General features: G+C 44.6%; 1 protein-coding gene across 8 annotated transcripts in view; it reads right to left on the reverse strand.

The window, feature by feature from the left end:
• The window catches only part of TRAF3 (TNF receptor associated factor 3), an 84,088-nt gene that overhangs the window by 17,182 nt on the left and 43,938 nt on the right, over positions 1-22,968 (reverse strand). For 6 of the 8 annotated variants that reach the window (XM_053368933.1, XM_053368854.1, XM_053368688.1 and 3 more), the window contains 6 exons: positions 21,659-21,917; positions 15,925-15,976; positions 10,379-10,483; positions 8,484-8,651; positions 6,836-6,916; positions 1,224-1,298 (listed from right to left, as the gene is read on the reverse strand). In XM_053368933.1, coding sequence (XP_053224908.1) covers positions 1,224-1,298; positions 6,836-6,916; positions 8,484-8,651; positions 10,379-10,483; positions 15,925-15,976; positions 21,659-21,897 — 720 coding nt within the window. In that variant the 5' untranslated portion in view covers positions 21,898-21,917. The remainder of the gene's footprint in view (positions 1-1,223; positions 1,299-6,835; positions 6,917-8,483; positions 8,652-10,378; positions 10,484-15,924; positions 15,977-21,658; positions 21,918-22,968) is intronic. The other 2 variants (XM_053369188.1, XM_053369104.1) reach the window with 1 other exon arrangement.

The raw sequence follows: 22,968 nt of genomic DNA on the forward strand, positions 1-22,968 counted from the left end.
CCTATTTATCTACTTGCACTTTGACGTGCTTTCGAACTGCTAGGTTGGCAGCAGTAGGGACCGAGCAACGGGAGCTCACCCCGTCGCGGGGATTTGAACCGCCGACCTTCTGATCAGCAAGTCCTAGGCTCTGTGGTTTAACCCACAGTGCCACCCGCGTCCCTACTACAGATATATAACCCAGTTTAAAAGAATATTGAGAACTGTAGCTCTATATGGGATTAGAACACAGCTACTCACCACCCAAAAACCACCTGCAAATCTCACTAATTTTGGGATACCTGTGAGTTTTGGGGCTCACATTTGGGCTAAAGAGGGTTTAAAATTTTAAACTAAAAAAGCAATAAACTGCAGGTCTGCAGAATGTCTCTTTATATCCTTGTCCCGACACATTTCCTCAAAAGGAACAAGAAACGGGCAATTTATATTAGACTGAGCACTTCCCACTAATGTCCAACCATTGATGGGTTTCACTGGAGAGCTAAGACAAGAGGCATGGCAGGAAAGGAAGAATTGATCTACCTGGCAAAAAGTCTCATTTTGAAGTTCACCGTCTTCCACACTCATTCTTGATGGCTTCGTTTGCGCATGCCAAGGGTTGGACAACGAACCTACTCGTTGTAGGTATGAAGAACCAGGCTCATCCTTCCCCCAGCCCAGATTCCAGCAGATGTTTGGGGGCCACTGGCCACACTGGGTACCCCGGCCTAGGCTGACACATTTTTAACTCCTTAAAGGACACTCACTAAACCTCCACATATACCCTGTTTAAACGCACAAAGGCAGAAATTGCAGGACAGCAGCTTATAGCAGGTTAAGCCTTCCGTGGATTTTATTGGGCACAAGCAGTATTAAGGGCCAAAAGTTTCATTGCAGAAAAGTAGTAAGTTTTGTGGAAACAACTTAAGTAATTGCAGTCTGCTTTCTTGAGGGGCAAACTGTGCCTTTCGAATTCCAAATGCAATGTATCTATTATGTTAAGCAACAGAGTACTGGAACCCTGACACACTGTGGTTCCTAGAAACACGTTTACACATTTAAATTTCTATGGCAGGTAAACTGATCATCACCCAATACATAACTTCAAAATCACTCAAGCCACTGGGTGCCTTTCTCTTAGCGGATAACGAGAGACGTCAAGCCCAGTCGAGAGAGCTATCAATAAGTATTAAGTTTTCTTATTGTAGACTTTCAATCAAGTATATAAATCATTATATACTGACCTGAAAAATGCAGCCATAACGCTTAAAACTACAGGTGCTTGGGGCATTAATACATTCTGACAAATGTGCATTCAACTGTAACGGGAAAAAAATGTGAGTTTTTTTCTTTCTTTCTTTTTTGAACGGAAAAAAATGTATGCACAATACGGTTCATAAGTATATTGGGCACACAATGCAGGTTTGTGCATTGTGTGGCTTGGTTTTGTTTTTGTTCTCTTGCTTGCTTTAAAAGCATGTGCTCATATATTACCTCCAGTTGTACTTGAGGGGTATACATATACACATGTAATCACAAGAACATTCCAATAAGATATACAAAAGTGACACATTTACAGTGAAACCTCTTCGGGTGGCTACTGCAACCTGATTCAAAAAGGACCTCTGCACGCTTCCCGTGTAATTTTGATTTCTAGTGAGAGACTAATTTCTCAAAGTTATCATGGTCCGCTGAGCAGCCACTCTTGACAGCAGTTTCACTGTATTAATAATGCACACACACCCTCCCTCCTGCCCTCTGCGAAACTGTTTTTAATTCGGAACGGATTTTTTCCTCTTCCCGAAACGTGTCATGGAAAATTCCAGTGATAAGAATAAAGAACAGAGTGACAGAGACTTAGAACAAATATTGCATGAAACGGACATATACATTTTCAATAAAGAAACACGGGTTTTATATTTACAGAAGCAGCAGGTAGAAATAAGAGTTACTTAAAGTAGAGAAAGGATCTTTCACACTCAGCATATATAAGCACCCTGGGATTTCAGCTAGTTTTGGCTGAGAGGGCAGCAGCTAAGATCAAAACAGAAGACAGCAAGGAAATGGATAAATAATAAAGGAAGCAAAGGTCCGTAAGTTTTCACGAAATGTTTTTGGACAGGCGTTGCTAGACTACCACTCCCATAATCCCCAACCACTGACCATGCTGCCTGGGGATGGTGGGAGCTGGAGTCCAAGAACTTCTGGAGAACCATGTTTCCTGTTCCCTACATCTGCTTTAGGACCTTTCGTGGTCCTACTATTGCCTATTCCAGAGCCTAGGGCAGGCTATACCAAACTTGGGTCTCCAGCTGGTTTTGGACTACAACTCCCATCATCCCTAGCTAGCAGGACCAGGGGTCAGGGATGATGGGAACTGGAGTCCAAAAACAGCTGGAGACCCAAGTCTGGCCTATCATGTACAATCTCTCCAGAGCTTCAAACCGCCTCACTCCTCGGCCCATCCTTGCAGCTAATAAGAAGGCCTAAATAGCCAGCTTTTTGTTTGAGGTTTGTAGCACATGGTGTGAGAGAAAAGCAGGAGAAACAGCAGATGATGTGTTCCTATTATCACAGAAATAATCTAGGAATTTACTAAAGGTCTAATCCTGAAAACTCTTTAGGAGATGGAACTGATGGATTCATTCCTCTTACATTTATACCCCACCTTTCTTCCATCATGGAAACCAAGGCATCACAAATATTACTCCCAACAGGCCACTGACCACATCCAGAGCTGGTTAGCTTTGGTTCGTTTTGCCTCTAAAACATCCCTTGGGAGTTGGTGCTGACCACAAATATTGTCTGGCCTCAAAAGTTCAGATCACCTGATCTGGGGCATTACCTCAGGTTGCTTTATTAAATTGCAATTTACCTTTCCAAGTTCACTACATTGTCTGTGCACAGTCTACACAGCCCAAACCAGGACAGCTCGCAGGAAGTTAAATCAGCTCATATAATCTTTGCACCAGACTCGCCTGCGGATGGAAAAGGTGGCTCCACAGCACATTGATAATAATGACCATGCTCCTCACTTTCAGAGATTCCTGTGGGATTGTTCCCCACCATTTTGGGGGGCAGGACTGAAACCTGTCATTTTGTAGTATACTACTCATGAGAGAGCAGGCATTAATTATATGTTCTCTCTCTCTCTCTCTGCTCCCGACCTCTGCTCAGCACACACACTTTGACTTATGACAGGCCTGCTCCCCCAGTCTGACAAATCACCTCTGTCGGTCGTGTTGTTGTGCTAAAATATTGATGTCTATTAGTATGTCCCGATATCAATACTGAGCATTCTTGGGGTGCTCTTGACTCTAGGGTCAGATTCAAATGACTCTGGCACAACAAGACTTCCCTCTCACTTGAAATTTCCCCAAATCAGCTCAGGAGAACCTCAGAACAGCATGCAGGGGAGAAATAGGGGAGATGGTTCCATTTGACAAGTGAAATTCTTGTGTTGACGGAACAATCAGCTTGGCATGAGGCTAAGTTAGCATCTTCTAGGGTCTTAGCTTCAATGCCAGTGGACCATTAGTAAACAGGCTTAAGGATGTTATATCATAAGAAAGTTAACATCATTGATCCATAAAAAGGTAAAGGGACCCCTGACCATTAGGTCCGGTCGTGGCCGACTCTGGGGTTGCGGTGCTCATCTCGCTTTATTGGTCGAGGGAGCCGGTGTATAGCTTCCGGGCCATGTGGCCAGCATGACTAAGCCACTTCTGGCAAACCAGAGCAGCGCATGGAAATGCTGTTTACCTTCCCGCCAGAGTGGTACCTATTTATCTACTTGCACTTTGAGGTGGTTTCGAACTGCTAGGTGGGCAGGAGCAGCGACCGAGCAACGGGAGCTCACCCCATTGTGGGGATTCGAACCACCGACCTTCTGATCGTCAAGTCCTAGGCTCTGTGGTTTAACCCACAGCGCCACCCGTGTCCCTCATTGATCCATACAGACAGCTAAATAGTATGCCTTATTGGACCATCACAAATACTATTTTTCCCCTATTTCATACCAATAAACTAATGTGGAACAATACATGACTCTGGTAGATGTATTTCCATAAATGTGTGTGACAGTTAATGATGTGAGGTGCATTTATGTGCTCGTACGAAAATGTCAAATGAGAACTGAAGGGCTGAATATGGGGTGCTCCCAGAGATTTTCCGCTAGGGCCTTCCTTCCCCGCAGTTTGTTTTCAGTTTTGGACATGGTAGGGCACGGGCAAGGAAAAAATGGCTGGACAGTGTTGCAGGGGAGAAGCAACGGACAACAGGCAATAGCTGCTCTACCTCTTCCACATCTTCCAGTTTTACCCTGCAATCCCATAGGATGTTCATTCTTACTTTCTGCAGCTATAAACGCATGTTTATCCTATGCGTAATGAAGTCACTCTTAACGCTATACTTGAAAATGATGGTTACAGGAGCTGGATCACCTCTTTAAAGTTAAATTACCAGTGCATAAGTTTTGTTCCCAGTGACAAAAAAAATCCACAGGTCAAATTAAGTGTAGCAGGAGATGTCTGTGCATACACAATATCAAATGCAAAGGGTGGTTGTGACGGACGGCCAAGCCAGACCAATCTGGTGGTGCAGTTCCCCTGAAACTCCACCAGAGTACCGGAGCCTCTCTCTGATTGGCTACAGAGTCGGCTAGTCACACAAGGGGGAGGAGCAGCACTTTGAGAGATAGAATAAAAGGAGCGGTTTCGGAGGGAGAGAGTTAGAGAGGGGTAAGGTTCAGGTTATGTGACAGGGCTTGATTTGAGATGTTAGACAGGGTTCAGGTTGAGAGATAGGGCTTGATTTAAGAGGAGAGATAGGGCTGGATTAGAGAAGATGGACAGGGCTTGTTTTGAGATGGGAGTGAGACTGAGGGAGAACTGGTCCTGAGTTCAGTTAGACTATCCATAGCGAGAGGACAGAGACTTGCAGCTTAGATAGGGAGACTGGGTTGAGGGTCTGGGAAAGGTATTCAGACAGGAGTGTCCTGGGAGGGCTGTGACTGAACTGGGAGAGGGAGAACCTGTGGGAATTAAGGCTAGCGGCATCTCTTTCTAGCCAGGAAGGGAGAGTTCTTCTAGCTCCAAAACTCCCAAACCAGTAACAAGGGGTGAGGTGATCCCCTGGGTCTGTTATGCTATTATGAAATACCTCAGGAGTGAGATTGTTAAGTGAGTGAGTAACTGGGGGAAAGTGCCCTTCTCTCATGATCCAGGGTAATAAATCTGTGAAGGAAGCTGTGTTGCAATAAAAGTATTTAATGGAACCGCCTGTCATAGCTAAGTAGCAGAAAGTGATTTAAGCATCTTACCAGCTGATTAATAGCAGCTGAAGTTTAAGAAGAGCTGTGCCTATACTAGTGTATTGAAGCCCGTGACATCTTTTCTGCCCACTTCTAGTAATAAGTTAACTTCTCTTTGTTGAATATACTTTCCTTGTTTGTTTGATCAACTCCTGACTGGGACTCTAAATCATTAAGTTTTCCCTCACACAAGTCCACCCCACCCTCCCGACCCCGTGATAAATTTGCAAAACTCTGTATTAATTGATGTACGGTGAGGTGTGCACGCTATATTTAATAGGGGGCAGTTAGCGGGGTGAGTCCGCCACATTATTAATTGGTAATAAGCGTCTGGATCCGCTACAATGAGGTAGTTCTTGTTGAGGTTCTTTCAATTGCTGTTGAAAATCTGGTGCCCATGTTTCCCTTATCTTGCACCTGCAGGTCTTGTAATTAGTGTTTGAAGGTCAAAGTGACCTGGCAACTGGCCAAGAAGGTCACTGTGACCTGGCAAAAGTGTGGTCGTTCTTGGGTATATTAAGAGGGGGCCATGCATTGCCTTCTTGCTTTGCTGCAAGAAAGATCTGCCAGATTGATACTGAACTCTGTGCTGGATGTATGTGGTGAGTTGCGCTTGCTTTGCATTTGAAGCCTGCACCTTCTACTATGGATCTAGTGGAAGCATATAGAGTATTGAAACTGCCTTAAAGCTTTGGACCTGGTCAGTAAAGGACTGAACTGACTGAAAAGCTGGGAGTCCGACTGAATTTCTTCCAGCACAAACTGGGGAGCTGCACACGTTTGGTACATGCCATACGCCAACAGTCCTACTGGTGCAAAGACTTCTGGTTGCATAAAGGAACTTCCCATCCCCAACCCCCTAAATCCATTTCAGGGTTTCTCCCAACCATCCAGAACAGATATGGGGAGAGCACAGAGGTGCACAGAGAGCGTAGAGAGCAGGGATTTGTACTCACAGAAATCCTTGTGCTAACGGAACTGCTTTGTTGGGTACTACACAAAATATTTTTAAAAACTGGGTCTTTTGTAAAAAAAAACAACCCAAAATCCAGCCTCAACGTTGGAGAAGCAGACTGCAAGACTACATATTATGAACTCTTATTCAAATTATTTTAGGGTGTTTTTTTTTAAAAAAAAAATTAAAGCATTTAAAACTACAACTTAAATTCAGAATACGAACACCACCTAGATGATGCAAAGGTTACACAGTGCCGAGAAATTCTTCTTTGATACCTGCAGTAAGCATTTTGAATTTAGCTCTAACTATGACTGAAGCGATGAGAAAATAGATGGGATCAACGCCAAAAATTTAGGAGAGGGGGAAGCGGAATTTGCATTACAAAATCAGAGAAGTCTATAGAGATTTCTTTATAATAGTACGAAGGTTTGTTTCCTTTTTACAAAAAAAAAAAGGACACTAGAGCTGCTTCTCGCAAATTTCTTGCACGTTATTACTAAGAACAACATTCTAAGCCGAGTAATATATGACAGGCTATTCTTCATTCTTTCATTTTTCATGAATGGCTGTGCAATATGGTCTCTTACCTCTTTTCTCAGGAGCGCTGAAACGCTACATTTATGAGGACACGTGACCATAACGCAAGGGCAGTCTGCATCTTCATGTTTCTAAGCGGAAGAAAGGGAAAATCACACACTTGAAAGTCCATTAATAATTTTCGCAGGAGGACATTAAAGAACCAGCACGTCTCTCCTTCGTAATTTACATCTCAAGACTCTGATCTTCGGAGACATATTGCGGTGTTTATGAAGTCATGCAGCCCTCGTTACTGAAGTCACACTTAGAGCATCAACACACTTATTTCCTTTCTGATATAATTCACAAGGGTGCACATTATTTTAAAATGATTTATTAAAGTAAATAAACTAAAAACCCTTGCTTCCAGCTGTAGCACACTCTTCAACCTCAGGTCCCCAAATGCTATCATCATCACCACCACTATTTATTAGATTTCTTCCCTACAACTTCTCCCCCCGCCAAACTCCATAAAATATTAACTGCATGGATTTCAGACTATATAGCTGCAATTCCGATGTTACAGTTTTAAGCCATTTTAATTTTCATTGCATTGCATTCCTTAGACACAGTTGTGATTAGGTGATATATGAAATCTATAAATAAATAAATATCAGACATGCACAAGGGGGATGGGGGGCTGACACCGTGAATTTACAGTTCTCTGTTTGTGTTGTGAAGTTTATTTATTATTACTATTACTGTTACTATTATTATTATACCCTATACCCTAGGGTCAGTTCACAATATAAAATCACAATATAAAAACACAAAATACATAATGAAAACAAGAACAACAACCCAATAATCCCTAACACATTTTAAAAGGGCACTGGATGTCAAACAACCAAACACCTGGTTAAAGAGGAAACGTATTTTGCCTGGTGCCTAAATGAAGTTAATGTATAATGAAGTTAAACTAACTGATTAATTAGCAGGCTTCTATTACACTGGTCATCAGTGCAGATACCAGGGCATGATACAGAATAAAGCAAAGCATTTGACATATAAGAGACAATAAAACAAGTTGACAAAACGGAAAAATTAGGAACCAGTGCAAAAGTCGCCAGGCTCTGGAAAGCTATGGAAAATCGGTTTGTTAGTTCTTGAGCTACAAAGGGGATTTCCAACTCTGCGAGGCATGCAGAGTCTACGAATCCTTGAGTTCTAGCCAGCAGAACAAAAGATATTTAAAGATCTCGTTTGCATAACTTTGATTCCCTTCCCTCCCCACAAAAAAAAAACCCCTTCCCCCTTCCGAAAGGGCAGAGAGAATTGTTTGCTTTCTTTCATTTTCAGAATGTCACTGGAAGGCTGCCTGATATGATAAAACATGGATGGGTTTATCTTGTGACCAAAAGAGGCGCCTCCAAGGAAGCAGCTGTTAATTAAGAGCAGGTCTTCTTTTGATCAGCTTAAAATGTTTCTCCAGTAAAGAGAAGAGGTGTCTTCCTGCACTGGGCACAGTGTCCCATTTACTGCGGATCACATTAGATTCTAAGCAGAGATCACAGGTTCTATAGTACAGCACCATTTGTGGGTCCAAATGCCTCCCTACTGTTAAAAAAACCAACCTTTTTAAAGTTTCTGCTACATAGAAGTTGAAAAAGCAACGACAACTTTTAGCAACGAACTATTTTAGTGAAAAGCAACACTCACCTGTATCATAATCATTGGGACTTGGTTTTTACAGTATTTACACGTTGTTTCCCGATATTTACAGGTCTTCTCTACGTGGTCTGGCAAGTCTCTTCGCAGTATTTTCTCCTTGCAATCAGCCCGAGGGCATGGAAGCTCTTCAAACAGACAGTCATTTCTCAGGTGGGTCTGAAGCAAACATGTACCAGGCGGTCATGTACACTTTTGGGTTTCACATTTTCTCACTTTAGCCATTAACAGGTGAATCTTACCAAGTTAATTTAAAGAGAGATAGCACCACTCTTTCTCAAAATCAACCCTTTCCCTCGTTTCAGATTAAGTGCAAATATACTGTATTTTTCGCTCTATAAGATGCACCAGACGATAAGACGCACCTAGTTTTTGGAGGAGGAAAACAAGAAAAAAAATATTCTGAATCCCAGAAGCCAGAAGAGCAAGAGAGGTCTGGCTTCTGGGATAGCCTCTTGCTTTTCTGGCTTCTGGGATAGCCGCGCAGCCTGCATTCGCACCATAAGACGCACACACATTTCCCCTTACTTTTTAGGAGGGAAAAAGTGCATCTTATAGAGCGAAAAATACGGTAACTAACCAGCACAAAGCTGGAAAAATCTCAAGACACCTGGCTACCTACACACCTGCGGTTGCCACCCAGAAAAGCTTTAAATATGACTTTTGAAGAAGTGGTGGTTGACACCTTTGAGGCTAACTCCTAAATCTTACCAAAGTAGCACCTAGAAAAGGTAAGGAGGTTTCCCAGCTTTGTTCAAAAAAGCAAAATATTGGTACCTGACATCTTTCGTGACCACACAAATCCTAACGGCACAGTTCCAAACATCTTGCCTCCTCTACCCACCATTCCAAACACTTCCTTTTCACACACATTTAATGAATTAAATGCCCCACCTTTCCTCCCAAGGGAGCTCAGGATGCTAATCATACAAGCGATAAAACAATCAAAAAGTCGAAAAAGCAATTCCAATAGATGCAGATGAAAATGTAGGTTCTGCCAACGATGCTTGGATAACCAGCGCCTTTTCTCACATTGCATTAGGAGCTGGTTTACAACACCCCCTGCCAGATAGTCACTTTATTCTGGTGCTTTGGTTTTGATCTGACAGGTCACAAACAGTGACTGGAGGGTGACCTGACTCAGGGCTGGACCAGGAGAGAAAAAGTAGGGGGAGTAAGTGTTGGGAAAAGCAAGAGAAAGATGCTTGGTCTGTTTTTTTGAGATCTCAAAATCCACCCTTAATGTTTTCAACAGGGAATGATATTCGAGGTTTCGTAGTCTAGAGGTCATTAGCCGCTCTGCTTTCCAACATTCGTTCCCTCGTTTTGGTTAATAGGGTGGACATGTTTGCACATCACAATAAGCCAAGGTTTCTGGCGTGCCGTAGTTTGCTTTGGATGAACGGCACGCTTGCACATGCTGCCCAATCACTCCCTCCCTGTGCATGAGCCAGGAAGCAAAACAAGCAGCTGCAGTTAAAAACTGGCTTCCCGTCGCATCCAAACCCAGGACTGTGGTTGGCTCCTCCCTAACAGGCTAGGATCTGCTAAGCCTATTGACTAACCATGGCTTAAGTCAATATCAAACCACGGCTTAAGGTTGAGTAGCAACCCTGCCTTATTAAGGAGAAATAAACGAGATGTAATGGGAAGCCATTCTTAGACGCAACTTCCTTTTTCATTTCTCCCACTTGCACCAGGGGAGGGGTGACGCAGGAGCATCTGGGCAGCTCGTGGGTATTAAAGTGCATAACTGAGAAACCTTGGCTTACCTTAATGTGCGAACGCAGCTGCTGGGGAACTTTAGTTAGTTGACCACAGAACACAGACCACACCATTCTGTAAACTGGGGGGGAAAGTAATTGCAAGATATTCCAACTACTTACAAGCAACTGTCCCAAGGTCAATTGTTCTCTGCAACCTTTATTTTCATTCCTGCAGAATATCTGAAGGGCAAGAAGCTCCCTCCGACAGCAATTATCTTTAAATATCTAGAATTAAGAGACATTTAACAGATGGTTATAGCAGTGGTCCAAGTCTTCACACTATTGCAGCTCTGCTGCATGATTGTAAGTGGCTGACTAAAAGGCCAGCTTTTTAACAGCTATATAAAGACACACAGAGATTCGCATGAAATGAGGAAAATTGTATCCAGAGCAATTTCTCGAGAACAATATCGGCTAACACCAGTTTTGAGTGCGGGTGCTGCCGTTGTCACCTCGTGCCGACAGGCTATCAATCAGCACAATGAAAACATCCTGATTTCTGCATGCACAGCAAGACAACAGTGTTGCTGCGATGTCCAATGTAGCCTAGGAAAAAGCTCTTTTTAATTTATATCGTGTTCTTCTGCTGTGCTATGAATACAGGTCTGAAGGTTGTCTACACTTTTAGAACACTTGTTTCTCTGCTCAGATAATTTGCCTTTTTTTATTAGCAGGCGTATGAGTACAAAAAGCTAGGACACAAGCAGGTTTGCTCTTGGGTTTGCAAAGCGACGTGAATGAGGAGCTACAAATTTTTTAGCTGGCATCCCAATGAATCAAATGGCAAGACTGGCCATTCTGAATTAAAACTGAATATCCTCTGTAGGTAACCTTTCAGATTTTCAGCTGCTACAGATTTATCCTTTAAAAAGCCCAGCCATGAAGAAGCCTCTTAGACTGAAGACACTGAACAGCCACAACATCACAAAAACTGGGGAAGAAGGTTCTGAAGTGATCTACGTTATTTGACCGTGTTATTCCTCACCTAACCTTTTGCGGGGATAATGAAGTGGCAGACCACAGACCACATCAGCCCAACCCTTCCAAAGGGACTACAATTCCCATCATCCCTGACCAATGGGCCATTGCTGTTGGGGCTGATGGGAGTTGAACATCTGCAGGGCACCAGATTGGGAAGGCTAGACTACATACACCAGTAAACTTGCTTTTATCTTGTATTTTAATATGTGGACCGCCCTGAGATTTTAGAATGAAGGGTGGTATATAATAAATAAACAAAATTAACTGATTTTGAATCACCCAGACAGTTTTCTAGGCCCCATGGAGCCAAGAGAGCCTGAGTGAAGTCAATGAACATTCATTCCTTCTGACCAATATGATGCCCACAGGTTTATTGTGGTGTATGCACAGACAAAGTGAGATCACAGGTCACTGATATGGTCCCCTCTACATATCCTCCCAACATAGGTTGGAGTTGAGGCTTGGGCTGATGACACCTGGAGAGAACCAGCGTCTACCCCCATCACAGGTGGCAGAACACACTATACTTCTTGTGGCCCAGCAAACACCCAACTCTCTTTTCCGCAGACCACACAGACCCAAGTTTAGAACATCTGAAGATAGGACAGATGGCCCGTGGGAAAGGAAATCGGCTTTATGATGAAACAAAAGCCTACACTGGGTTATAGAAATCTGCCATGAGCGACCTGGGAGGAGAGAAACGCAATAGGACAGTGAAGAGTGTGCACCAAAAACGCTCTGTAGCCAAAATGCAACAAGCTCAGCTGCAGTAGCAGCAAAGGAACAGAGAATGAGAGAAGGGATCAGGTGGCCAAACCCATGATGGAGTGAAGAAATATGAAAACAACCACAAAACAACAGGTAAGATTTGTCTTTACTAGGCACTGGAGAAGAGTCAACACTTCTAAGAAGCCTCCAGCTCAACTAGCTTTGGCATGGTGACGCATTATCAATTCCCACCTCCCTTCCCGCCCTCCACTCCAATAAGGAAGTAGGAGGAGTCTTCCTGGATGATGATGTCGTCAACAACTGCTGACCACTGCTCCATGTGGCAAGCCATCTCTCTACAGCTTCTTGAGGAAGGAAATTCCAGACTGGCCTTTGGCTGCTCCTGGGGATGGCAGAGTACAAGAGGGATAGCTGCCTTAGTGGATATTTGCTTGAGCAACAGGGCCTACCTGAGCTGTTGCTCACCTTGTGTTTCGCCATTTTCCTGCATTATGTTGGGATTCACGTTTATGTGCCTCTATGGGCATTAATTGCCCTTGAGCAGGCACCTTCGATTCTCTGGACCAATGCCCAGTCTGACGTCAATGCTATTGTTATATCCTCCCTAAGTGTCCAACATTTGGCCCAGGTGCTTGTATTAACTTGCTTGGGTATGGTTTTGGAACGTGAGGTGTGCCTTGTGCCACCTACCCCTGATCCCACACTGGTCTTGATCACAGATCATTGACCATAAAGCCTTGATCTTGACACTGATTCATAGACCACCTGGTTTTAAGGATTCAGTCCTGTTGGGTTTTCAAATGACCCAATTCTCACAACAATGCAATGGAGGCATGGGGCTGGTATCGACAGCTGTCCTTTCTCCTACCCTGCATGTTTCAAATACAACTACTGCAGTCTTGGTGCCCAGCTCCAGTCTGGATACCAGGATTATCTTCGTATGAACAGTCTCAGTATTCTGCTAAAGCTGTAGTACCTAGAGCATTTCTTGGCCGGCTCCAGTTCAAGCCTAAACACCTGGCATCCCTTGGATCTGGAAGTCTCAGTTGCCAAGCACATGCCTTGGTACCTAGAGTGTTTCTCTAAACTGGCAGTCTTGATGTTTGACTTGTATTCTGGTCCTACGGTTCCTCAGCACCAACTCATGCCTAGTGCTAGTCCCAATATCTAGCCTCTCTCTCTGTCCTGACAGGTTTGAATCCCAGCTCAAGTCTCAGTTATTGGGGTTTTTTAATGCAAAGTTTCTCTGCTTACATTCCAATTTCAGTACCTAACATTTCTCAGCAATGATGGTTTCAGTGGCAAGTCCCATCCTTTGCCCCTGATATCCAACTCTATCCTCGGCATCGCGTGTTCTCTGTACAAAGGGTGTTCAAGCTTCAGTATCTCCTGTCTTCTCATTACTGGTCGCTCTAGGACCCGGACTCAGCCTTGGAACCTCACATCCTCTACATTTTATGGGCTCAATGTGGGCATCTTCTTTGGTACAGGTGGCCTTGACACCTACGATGGTGTCCCTGGGTGGGCATGAACCACCAACCTACTTCAACACCTAGTGGCCACTGGTGGCCTTGACATCTGGCCTATGACTTGGTGCTCATTACAGAGGCAGTCCCAGCCAAAGCCCCTGTGCCCTACACTTGGCAACCCTTGGCGTAAAGCACATACAGTTGAAATGCACTCAACAACATAGGCGCCACATTTTCTGGGTACATAACTGCTTTTCCCCGAATGATCTGGGTTCCCAACAAGTTCTAGCACAAAGTGTATGCTGTAAGGTGAGAGGAACCTTAAAATGTGGCCCTCCTTGCATCTCCATCTGGTCCTTGGGGGTCTCACCCAGGCCTCACCTGTCACCAGCCCTGCTTAGTGCCTTCCTGGAGTGCTCTTGCCTGACTAAAATGTCAACAAAGTTTTTTGCTTGCCATGATGGGAGGCAGGTATGTGTCTCTACAAAACCTCTGGCTTTTGCACAATTGTCAAGAGTTGCATGCAGCTTTAAGTCTGGCCCCACATGCCACTGGCATCTGGTCCCCAGAAGCCTGCCCATGAGCAAAGGCAGCTCTAGGGGCCAAAATTGCTCCCTACCCCTGCTGTGCAGACTTGCTCCAAAAAACCTGTAGCCTTGTAACCTGGCTTCAATCCTGGAGCGTGAGGCCTTTGCAAGGAGCGTTTGGGTCTGTGATCCATACCACAACATCTAGCCTTCTGCTATGAATGCTTTATTTGCACAGCAGGCTTTCTTCTACTCCTTCTGCGCTGTCTGCATGCTCCTCAGCATCCCTCCGATTTGATTTGCCTTCAAGTGAACTTCATCAGCAGCCCACGTCTCCACAGCCCTTTGTTAGCCTCTATCTGCATGACTGCACCTCTCTGGGACTGCGGAATGCAGCATTGTTCTCAGAGACCGCATGCTGTTGACTACCTGGCTGTATATATCGTTAAGGCTCGAGTTCCTACCTGCCTGTCATTCATTAGCCTCATCCCAGTAGCAGCAGAGGAGCTGTCCTTACGAATCAAAGCAGATTACACCACGGCTATGTGTCTCCTGATCAGGGACAATGCGCACCAGCACACTTTCTGCATAGGGCGCATCTAACCTTCTAGGGCTTCTGGGACATGCCCTGCGTGTTTTCCTTCAGCAGATGCACCTGCCTAGCTGTCTTCCAAGCACCTGCCCAGCTTGAGTGTCAACGCAGAGCCACTAACTGGTGCAGCAGGACCAGAAGCAGGGTTTTCATGACAGCCTCAACCATCCCGCCAACTTTTGCCTAGTGACAAATCTCCATCAGATGATCGCTGCCAAGCATCACCTGCTGGCTTTGCTACAAGACGAGTCAATACTTGTACTTGAGAGGAATACCTGCTCTTTCATCGCTGGATGCAACTTCATCTACTTTCCCCCATGGGGACTGGACAAACTCCACACTAGTAAAATGTGAAGAGACAAGTCATTCTAGTTTTTAACCACACTGATGCTGCCATGAGGCAACTATCTGCTTCTCTGGTGAATTGACCATGACTCTATAAACCTTCTACAGCGTCCCTTTCTTGCATAGATCCACATCCATGAGGCTCTATTCAACTGCACAAGCAGAACGATTTCCACTTGTGCCAAGGGACTTCCTCCTCTCCCCCCTCCTCTTTCCCCTACAACACCCAAATCTGCTCCAGAGTGTTGTGGGAACCTCCACAATAGGTTTAGGGAGTGAATGGGGTGAAGAACATTCTGATGCATGAAGAGAAATCATTGCACTGATGAAACATTCCCCATAGCACTCTTGTAAATACAACCCACGATCCTCAGCACTACCAGCTCCTACATTCTTTGGGTGAACTGCAGGGGTAGCCAATGTGGTGAGGTTCTCCAGAAGTTGTGGGACTATAACTGCCATCATCCTTGGCCATCGTCTCCACTGGCTGGGGCTGATGGTAGTTGCAGTCTAACAGCATCTGGAGGGCACCGCGTTAGCTACCCGTGGTGTATTGTTTGCAAACTCCCTACTGCAGAACTATCTTGTCATGCTTGCCTTGTTATAATAGAACTTGTGCAAGATAACTACATCTCTATCCGCCTGTTATGGATGGTTGGCTACACGCACCTCGGCTGATTCCTCAGGGAAGAACTGCTGTTATGTGTGAATGGCGAGCAAGTAAGGAGACAGTTCATCATTAGCTGTCTACTATCAGGAGTTAGAAGATCAGCTATAAGAATCCCGCTCTACCTGCTTTCCTGGGGGTCAGGTGGGCCCTGTTTTTGAAAAGGACAACCCATACAAGAACTGCACTCATGAAAAATTCTGGAGCAAGAGAAAAAGAGCTAGAAATGCATTTACACTGCAGAAAGTAAAGGCCAATTTCTTGTCTGAGATTAGCAAAGCAACCTAGTTTAAGATGCACAATAAGGTGGTTCATTTTTGGTTTTTGGGGGAGGGGGTGGGGAGATGGAACTATACCTTATCTTTCACTATTGTTTCTTGACATGCTGTACATTTTGGAATTGCAGAGCTAGAAAAGAAAAACAACAACAACAACTGATCTTACACCAAAACTTTGCTTGCATACATGTAGCATTTCATATATGTTGACAATAAATTTAAACAGAGGTCAGTACGTTTAAAAGGGAAAAAAAAGAAAACTAGGCAAAGTTTGGGACCGCACTGGTCACAGAGGTTAAATGACACACATACACACAAAAAGCAGGCAGAATACAAACAATCAAATCAAAATGCACCTTATAAGTTGAATCCAAAACTTTCTCCTGTATGAAAGGGCAAAGGAAACATTGATCCAACAGAGGCTCCCCGCTAGTGAAAGGGAGCAGGGTGGCAATTTCTATTGGTTGTCCCTTTCCACTGCAACCCCCAGCACAAGCACCTATCCTGTTCCAGAAAATAGTCTCCCACAAGAGGTGGTGGACTCTCCTTCCTTGGAGGTTTTTAACCAGAGGTTGGATGGCTGTCCATCATGGATGCTTTAGCTGAGATTCCTGCATTGCAGGGGGTTGGACTAGATGACTCTCGGGGTCCCTTCCAACTCCACAGTTCCATGATTCTACGACCCCCTCAACCCTCTGGGCTGAGCATCTCAGGGGGCTACAAGGAAGAAAAGGACTCAGCCTCACATCCCATCCTTCCAGGACAAGCAGAGCTCTGCTCAGCGCAAGTCTGGGCCCAGACCTGTGATGTTCAGAGCACCTTTCCTTCAAGCAGAATTTTATTATTTCCCCTTCCTTTTTTATTGTTTGTTTTGTTTAATCTGCATGAATCTCCTGGTATAAATCTCCTGGTATTAATCTCCTGGTATGCCCCGCAGAGGACCTTAAGGTCCACAAATGACAACATTTTGGAGGTCGCAGGTTGCAAGGTGGTTAGATTGGACTCAACTAGGGCCAGGGCCTTTTCAGTACTGGCCCCGACTTAGTGGAAAGCTCTGTCACAAGAGACTAGGGACCTGCAGGACTTGATATTTTTCCCCAGGGCCTGCAAGACAGAGCTGTTCCACCCAGCCTTTGGTTTGGACTCAGTCTGACCCTTATGTTTCCCTCCCCTTATGGTCTTGATTTATTGGCTACTTTTAAAATGACGCTGCATTTTAAATTGCATTTTAACCTGTATTTTAAATTGGTTTTCTTGTTCCCCCTATTATGTTTTTACTGTGATTTTATTGGTGTTAGCCGCCCTGAGCCCGGCTCTGGCCGGGGAGGGCGGGGTATAAATAATTTTATTATTATTATTATTATTATTATTATTATTATTATTATTATTACTACTACTACTACTACTACTACTACTATTAACAGCTCAGCGAAGACTCCCAAGAGAGGTTGTGCCAGCTTCCCTTAACCAGGTGCTTCTTGGTCAGGGATGATGGGAGTTGCCGTCCTAAACAACTGGAGGACACCAGGTCGGAGGAGGCTGGGTTACACTATTTACGGCTATTATGAAAGTTTATGACATTAAATGCCTGGACAGCTCAGTTGATTAGAGTGTGGTGCCGATAGCGCCAAGGCTGCAGGTTCAATCCAGCTGCATATTCCTGCATTGCAAGGGGTCCCTTCCATCTCTAAAATTCTATATTTTAAAAATGGGAAACCATAACTTTATTAATGATGTAGCAAGCTTACTGTTCTGGGTCAACTTTTAAAAGCATGGCTATAAACAGTTTTTTTAAAAAAAAAAAACCTACTTGCGCCGTAAGACTGTCTACCTGCAACACTGAGCCAAAGCTCTTGCAAAAGCATCATAATGCTATTGCAATGCTCCATTCACAATCACTTGTCGGCTTTGATGCAACAAGAAGATTACCTTAAGAGCATAACAGAGTGAAAGCTTCCTTTCTTACTGACAGCAACAATGCTGGGAGATAAGGTTGCTTCGCAGCTGATGCCTTCATGCACACTGTGTGCACACACCGTTCTTCGTGCATGGAGGGGGGTCCACTCCCGTAGAGCTCACTATGCCCCCCTGACAGCTGGACATGCACAGTGCTAGCACAGCGATAAAGTTGGGGGGTAAACCTTCCTAAGGGTACCTGCTGGCATCTCCCAAAGAGGTCCAACATCTCTGCTCTTCTCCAAAGCTCCAGTGCATAATCTGTATGTGTGCTAAAGTTTCAGCCCAGATTGTCTGCCGCTCAATGGATGAGTAGGATGCTAGCAATTCAGTTGTGCAAAATGCAGTGGCAATTGCTGTTCTTGACGGTGCCCTTGCATCACCTATATTAGCTACTTCAATTGTAGCCCTTGATTAGTCAATTTAATCCTCATCTTTTAAATGCTGCCATGCTAACAGCAACACACTTCCTAACGTCTTAGTAGGCCCACAAGCTTAACATGAGTTAACAGAGTGATGCAGCAGCAAAAACAAAAGAAAGCTAATGCTATTCTAAACGTAAAGGGTCCATTAGGTCCAGTCCAACTCTGACCAACTCTGGGGTTGCGGTGCTCATCTCACTTTATTGGCCGAGGGAGTTGGCGTACAGCTTCCAGGTCATGTGGCCAGCATGACTAAGCCACTTCTGGCGAACCAGAGCAGCACACGGAAACGCCGTTTACCTTTCCGCCGGAGCGGTACCTATTTATCTACTTGCACTTTGACATGCTTTCAAACTGCTAGGTTGGCAGGAGAAGGGACCGAGCAACGGGAGCTCACCCCGTCGCGGGGATTCGAACTGCCGACCTTCTGATCGGCAAGTCCTAGGCTCTGTGGTTTAACCCACAGCGCCACCCGCTATTCTAGGCTACATCAACAGAAGTACAGAGTGGAATAGTCCCACTCTGTTCTGACCTGGTCAGACCACACCTGGTGTCCAGTTCTGGGCACCACAATTTAAGAAGGATGTTGACAAGTTGGAGCGTGTGCAGAGGAGGGCTACCAAGATGATCAAGGGTCTGGAAACCAAGCCTTTATGAGGAACGGTTGAAGGAGGTGGGTATGTTTAACCTGGGTAAGAGGAGACTTAAGATGAGATGAGATAGCCATTTTCAAATAGCTAAAGGGCTGTCAAATGGAAGATGGAGCAAACTTCTTTTCTCCTGCTCTGGAGGATGGGACCTGAACCAATGAACCAAGTTACAAGAAAGCAAATTCCAACTAAACATCTGGAAGCGCTTTCAGATGGTAAGAGCTCTTAAGACAGCAGAATGGACTCCCTTGGAAGGTGGTGGACTCTCCTTCCTTGGAGGTTTCTAAGCAGAGGTTGGATGGCCATCTTTCATGGATGCTTTCGTTGAGATTCCTGTGTTGCAGGGGGTTGGACTAGATGACCCTCAGGGTCCCTTCTACGGTTCTATGATCTCCACTGACTCTCTTCATTTCTTTCATCTCTAATTTCCCGTCCCTTTGAGATGAGGATAATGCAGGAAACTTATGTTCTGCATTAGAACAAATACCATTCATCTGATACTGTGCTATTGTCTCCTAGTCCTTATTGAATGCACTCAAGCATCCTGTTTGCTCTTTTAAACTACTGCTGCATACTGAGCAGTAATCTTCACTGGGCTGTCTTCAGTGGTTCTTGTCTCTCTATCCTCAGATGACCCAGAGAGAGAGAGAGTGCTAAAGGCTCCACGGCATAATCGTTATATTCTAACAAGTACACGAGAACCGAGAATGGAATTGCTTTCCACCCACAGCTCCAAGCCCAATGCGGTGGCACGCTCTCCATTCATTTTAACAGTCGGGAGTTGGAAATGGAAGTGGAGCCCACACAATCACTGCAAACAATGATTCTAGAAGAATTATCTAGAAAGGGGTAATGGTATGCAAACAACAATGCACAAGCAGCAAAACACCACAAAGCCATTTACTCTTTGCAGCTTTCAGGTTATTTGAAATTCATATTATTATTTCATTCACACACACACACACACACACACACACACACTTTCAGAAGGCCATTTGCTTGGTACAACACAGAAAACACAATTAACATTCAATCACATATCTAAACATCTTAGGGAAGTAGACGCCCACCAACTTAGCATCTTGGATTACAAGTCTCATTCTTCCCAAATTGATTTCATCATAACAGGAACATTTCCCCCCCCCCACATCTTTCACTTTACCTCATCTAATTATTATTAATTTTTTTGCCTCCCTCTTATCAGCTGTTAACAGCGTGAGATGACAGCATTCTACTACGGAAATTGTGTGTGTGTGTGTGTGTGTGTGTGTGTGTGTGTAAAGGGACCCCTGACCGTTAAGTCCAGTCGCGAACGACTCTCGGGTTGCGGCACTCATCTCGCTTTACTGGCCAAGGGAGCCGGCGTACAGCTTCCGGGTCATGTGGCCAGCATGACTAAGCCGCTTCTGGTGAACCAGAGTAGCGAACGGAAATGCTGTTTACCTTCCCGCCGGAGCGGTACCTATTTATCCACTTGCACTTTTGATGTGCTTTCGAACTGCTAGGTTGGCAGGAGCAGGGACTGAACAGCGGGAGCTCACCCCGTTGCGGGGATTCGAACCACTGACCTTCTGATCGGCAAGCCCCAGGCTCTGTGGTTTAGACCACAGTGCCACACACCCAATATACACAAACAACTTTCATCTCTAATATATCCTGCATTGCAGGGGGTTGGACTGGATGGGCCTTTGAGTTCCCTTCCAGCCCTATGATTCCATTATACATATATCCAGGAATAACTAGACTTTATCCTTTATTTGCAATAAAACAGCACTTTTGTAGGACTCAGTAAGATTTGTTTCTGATGCCTGCATATTTACAGTGATGGATCAAGAAGGACAAGAAACCTAGGTGCTGCACAATGAGCTTAACAGCAGTAGCGAGCAATTAACAACTGCCTAGAACAATATTGCAGCCCATCATTCCAAAAGCTCAGAGCCACTAGGAAGGCCCTAGGGCTTGCTGTCTTCTTCACTTCCCTGTTTTCTTCTACAGCTATATAATTGTTGACGTGGATGTTTCATATCTATCCGGCAAAATACGAAAATGTCAACTCCTTCGTTTCTCTGGACTATTTCTAAACCAGCAAATAATTTATGGTAATGTTATCAGCATCAACTTACAAGAGATGCAGTTTAAAATTAGCTACTCTCTCAGGTGTTTCAAAACTCTTTCTTTGGTCTTTGGGGAAAATATAATCCCATTCTTTCCAACTATCTGTCTGTCATAAAACCACAGAATTGTAGTGTTGGAAGGGACTGTGGGAGTCATCTAGTCCAACCCCTTGCAATGCAGGATTTTTTTGCCTAATGTGAGACTTGAACCCACAGCCCTGTAATTAAGAGTCTCATGGTCTACCAACTGACCTATCCAGTCTGTCTTCTCTCTCAGTGACATGTATCAAGCACTAACTAAGGAGCAAAGGAGTTTTGGTTGGCCTTCCATGGTCAACCAAAATGTATGGTTCCCCTAAGTGAGGTCTGGGGCAGAATCTCATACCTGGTGTCACATAGAGCACTATCTTCTGGAAGGCCTCTGAAGTCCAGAGTGAGCTCACAGGGGAGCCCACTTTGACCCAATTAAAAAATGACTGGTGAGCTCATTTGTGGATTGCTAGATATGAAACTAGTCCAGGTGTTTGCTCTTTACTTTATGCATACATATTCAACATGCAAAGTTACTTCATGCCTAGAACTTGACCACGAAAGGATTTAGGTTAGAAAAGCCAGCACCTTGCCTTCAGTACCGTTTTACCCCATTGAAACAATACCAAGAAACACTAACCTTAGCAAAGCATTCATACAGGTCTCGCAATACCGATGCCCACATTCTGTCTGCTTTGGATTGCACAAAATGAGGTGGCACTTTTCGCATTTGTATTTGTCCTCCACCGCATTCACAAATTTCTCTTTGTAGCCACCTTGTTCGGGCACATAAATGGATGCCACTGGGCTGCGGTCGGGATTTGCCTTTTGGACCAGTTCCACTGACACCGGGGGATCTGCTTTCTTGCTTGCGTCCATGTTGCAGTTGATAAATATTACTAAAAGAAAACACATATCCACACTTGCATGAAGAGAGTCTTGTACCCACACAATTCAGATGAGAAACAGATGCGTATTTCATGCAAACATTTGTCTGAGGTTCCTCCAACATCATGAGCGTTGGAACATATTGAGTACACAGAAATATGCAAAAGCACTTCCCTCTCCTTCCTTTGAAGAGAAAGTGCACACATGCAGATTCACTACTCAAGAGCTGCAGCAGCAAGTGGTGATTTGCATGCATGGAAAAACAGCTTCAGATAAAATTCCCATATCATCTATCGCCTCAAACACAATGCTTCTCCAATGAGGTTGTTCCAGCATTCAGTTGCAAACGACCAAATGAAAAGTCACCAACTTGTGTCTTTGGTGGGGATCCTGCAGCCCTGACCAGGTCCATCAGAACGCTTACCTGAAGCCACAGTCACCTGCCCTACACCTGACATCAGGTATTATGTTAGGTGTGGTGCAGATAAAGACGCAGTTCCCTGCCGAAAGGAAGGTTTGAAGGCAACTGCAAAGTCATTCCTTTTATTCCAAACTACACTGGCAAAAGAAACGCATCACCTGACTCAAGGTGATGCAAAGGTATTGACAGGTGGGTGGCCAGGATGCAGCCCACCAACCAGATCCAGTGACCCCACCCCAATTTACACTGAAGATGTTGGAATTTGATATAGGTGCCTAGTCTGAAAGTACTAAGAACCGATTAAGCCTGAAATATACTTATTTTATCTAAAATATTTATACGCCACCCTTAGAAGCACACTCGTTCAAGGTGGCTTCCCAAAAAAATGCCAATTAACAATACAGGCCCAATAAAATTAAAATAAAATTAACAGGCCAGCAACTGATATGACTTAGGCCTCAAATATCTGAACAGACAGTTCCTTCCCTACAAACCCTCCTGGGTTGTAAGGTCAACAGAGGGGGTCTTCTGAGTAGTCCCACATCCCTCAGAAGTTTGGGAAGGGTGGCTGTGAAGAGGGAATTCCCTGTGACAGCCCCTGAGTTGTAGAATTCTCTGTGTCTTCAGAGCCCATCCTATTC

The sequence above is a fragment of the Podarcis raffonei genome, chromosome 1, assembly GCF_027172205.1.
Source record: "Podarcis raffonei isolate rPodRaf1 chromosome 1, rPodRaf1.pri, whole genome shotgun sequence".
In the NCBI taxonomy this organism is placed as follows: Eukaryota; Metazoa; Chordata; class Lepidosauria; order Squamata; family Lacertidae; genus Podarcis; species Podarcis raffonei.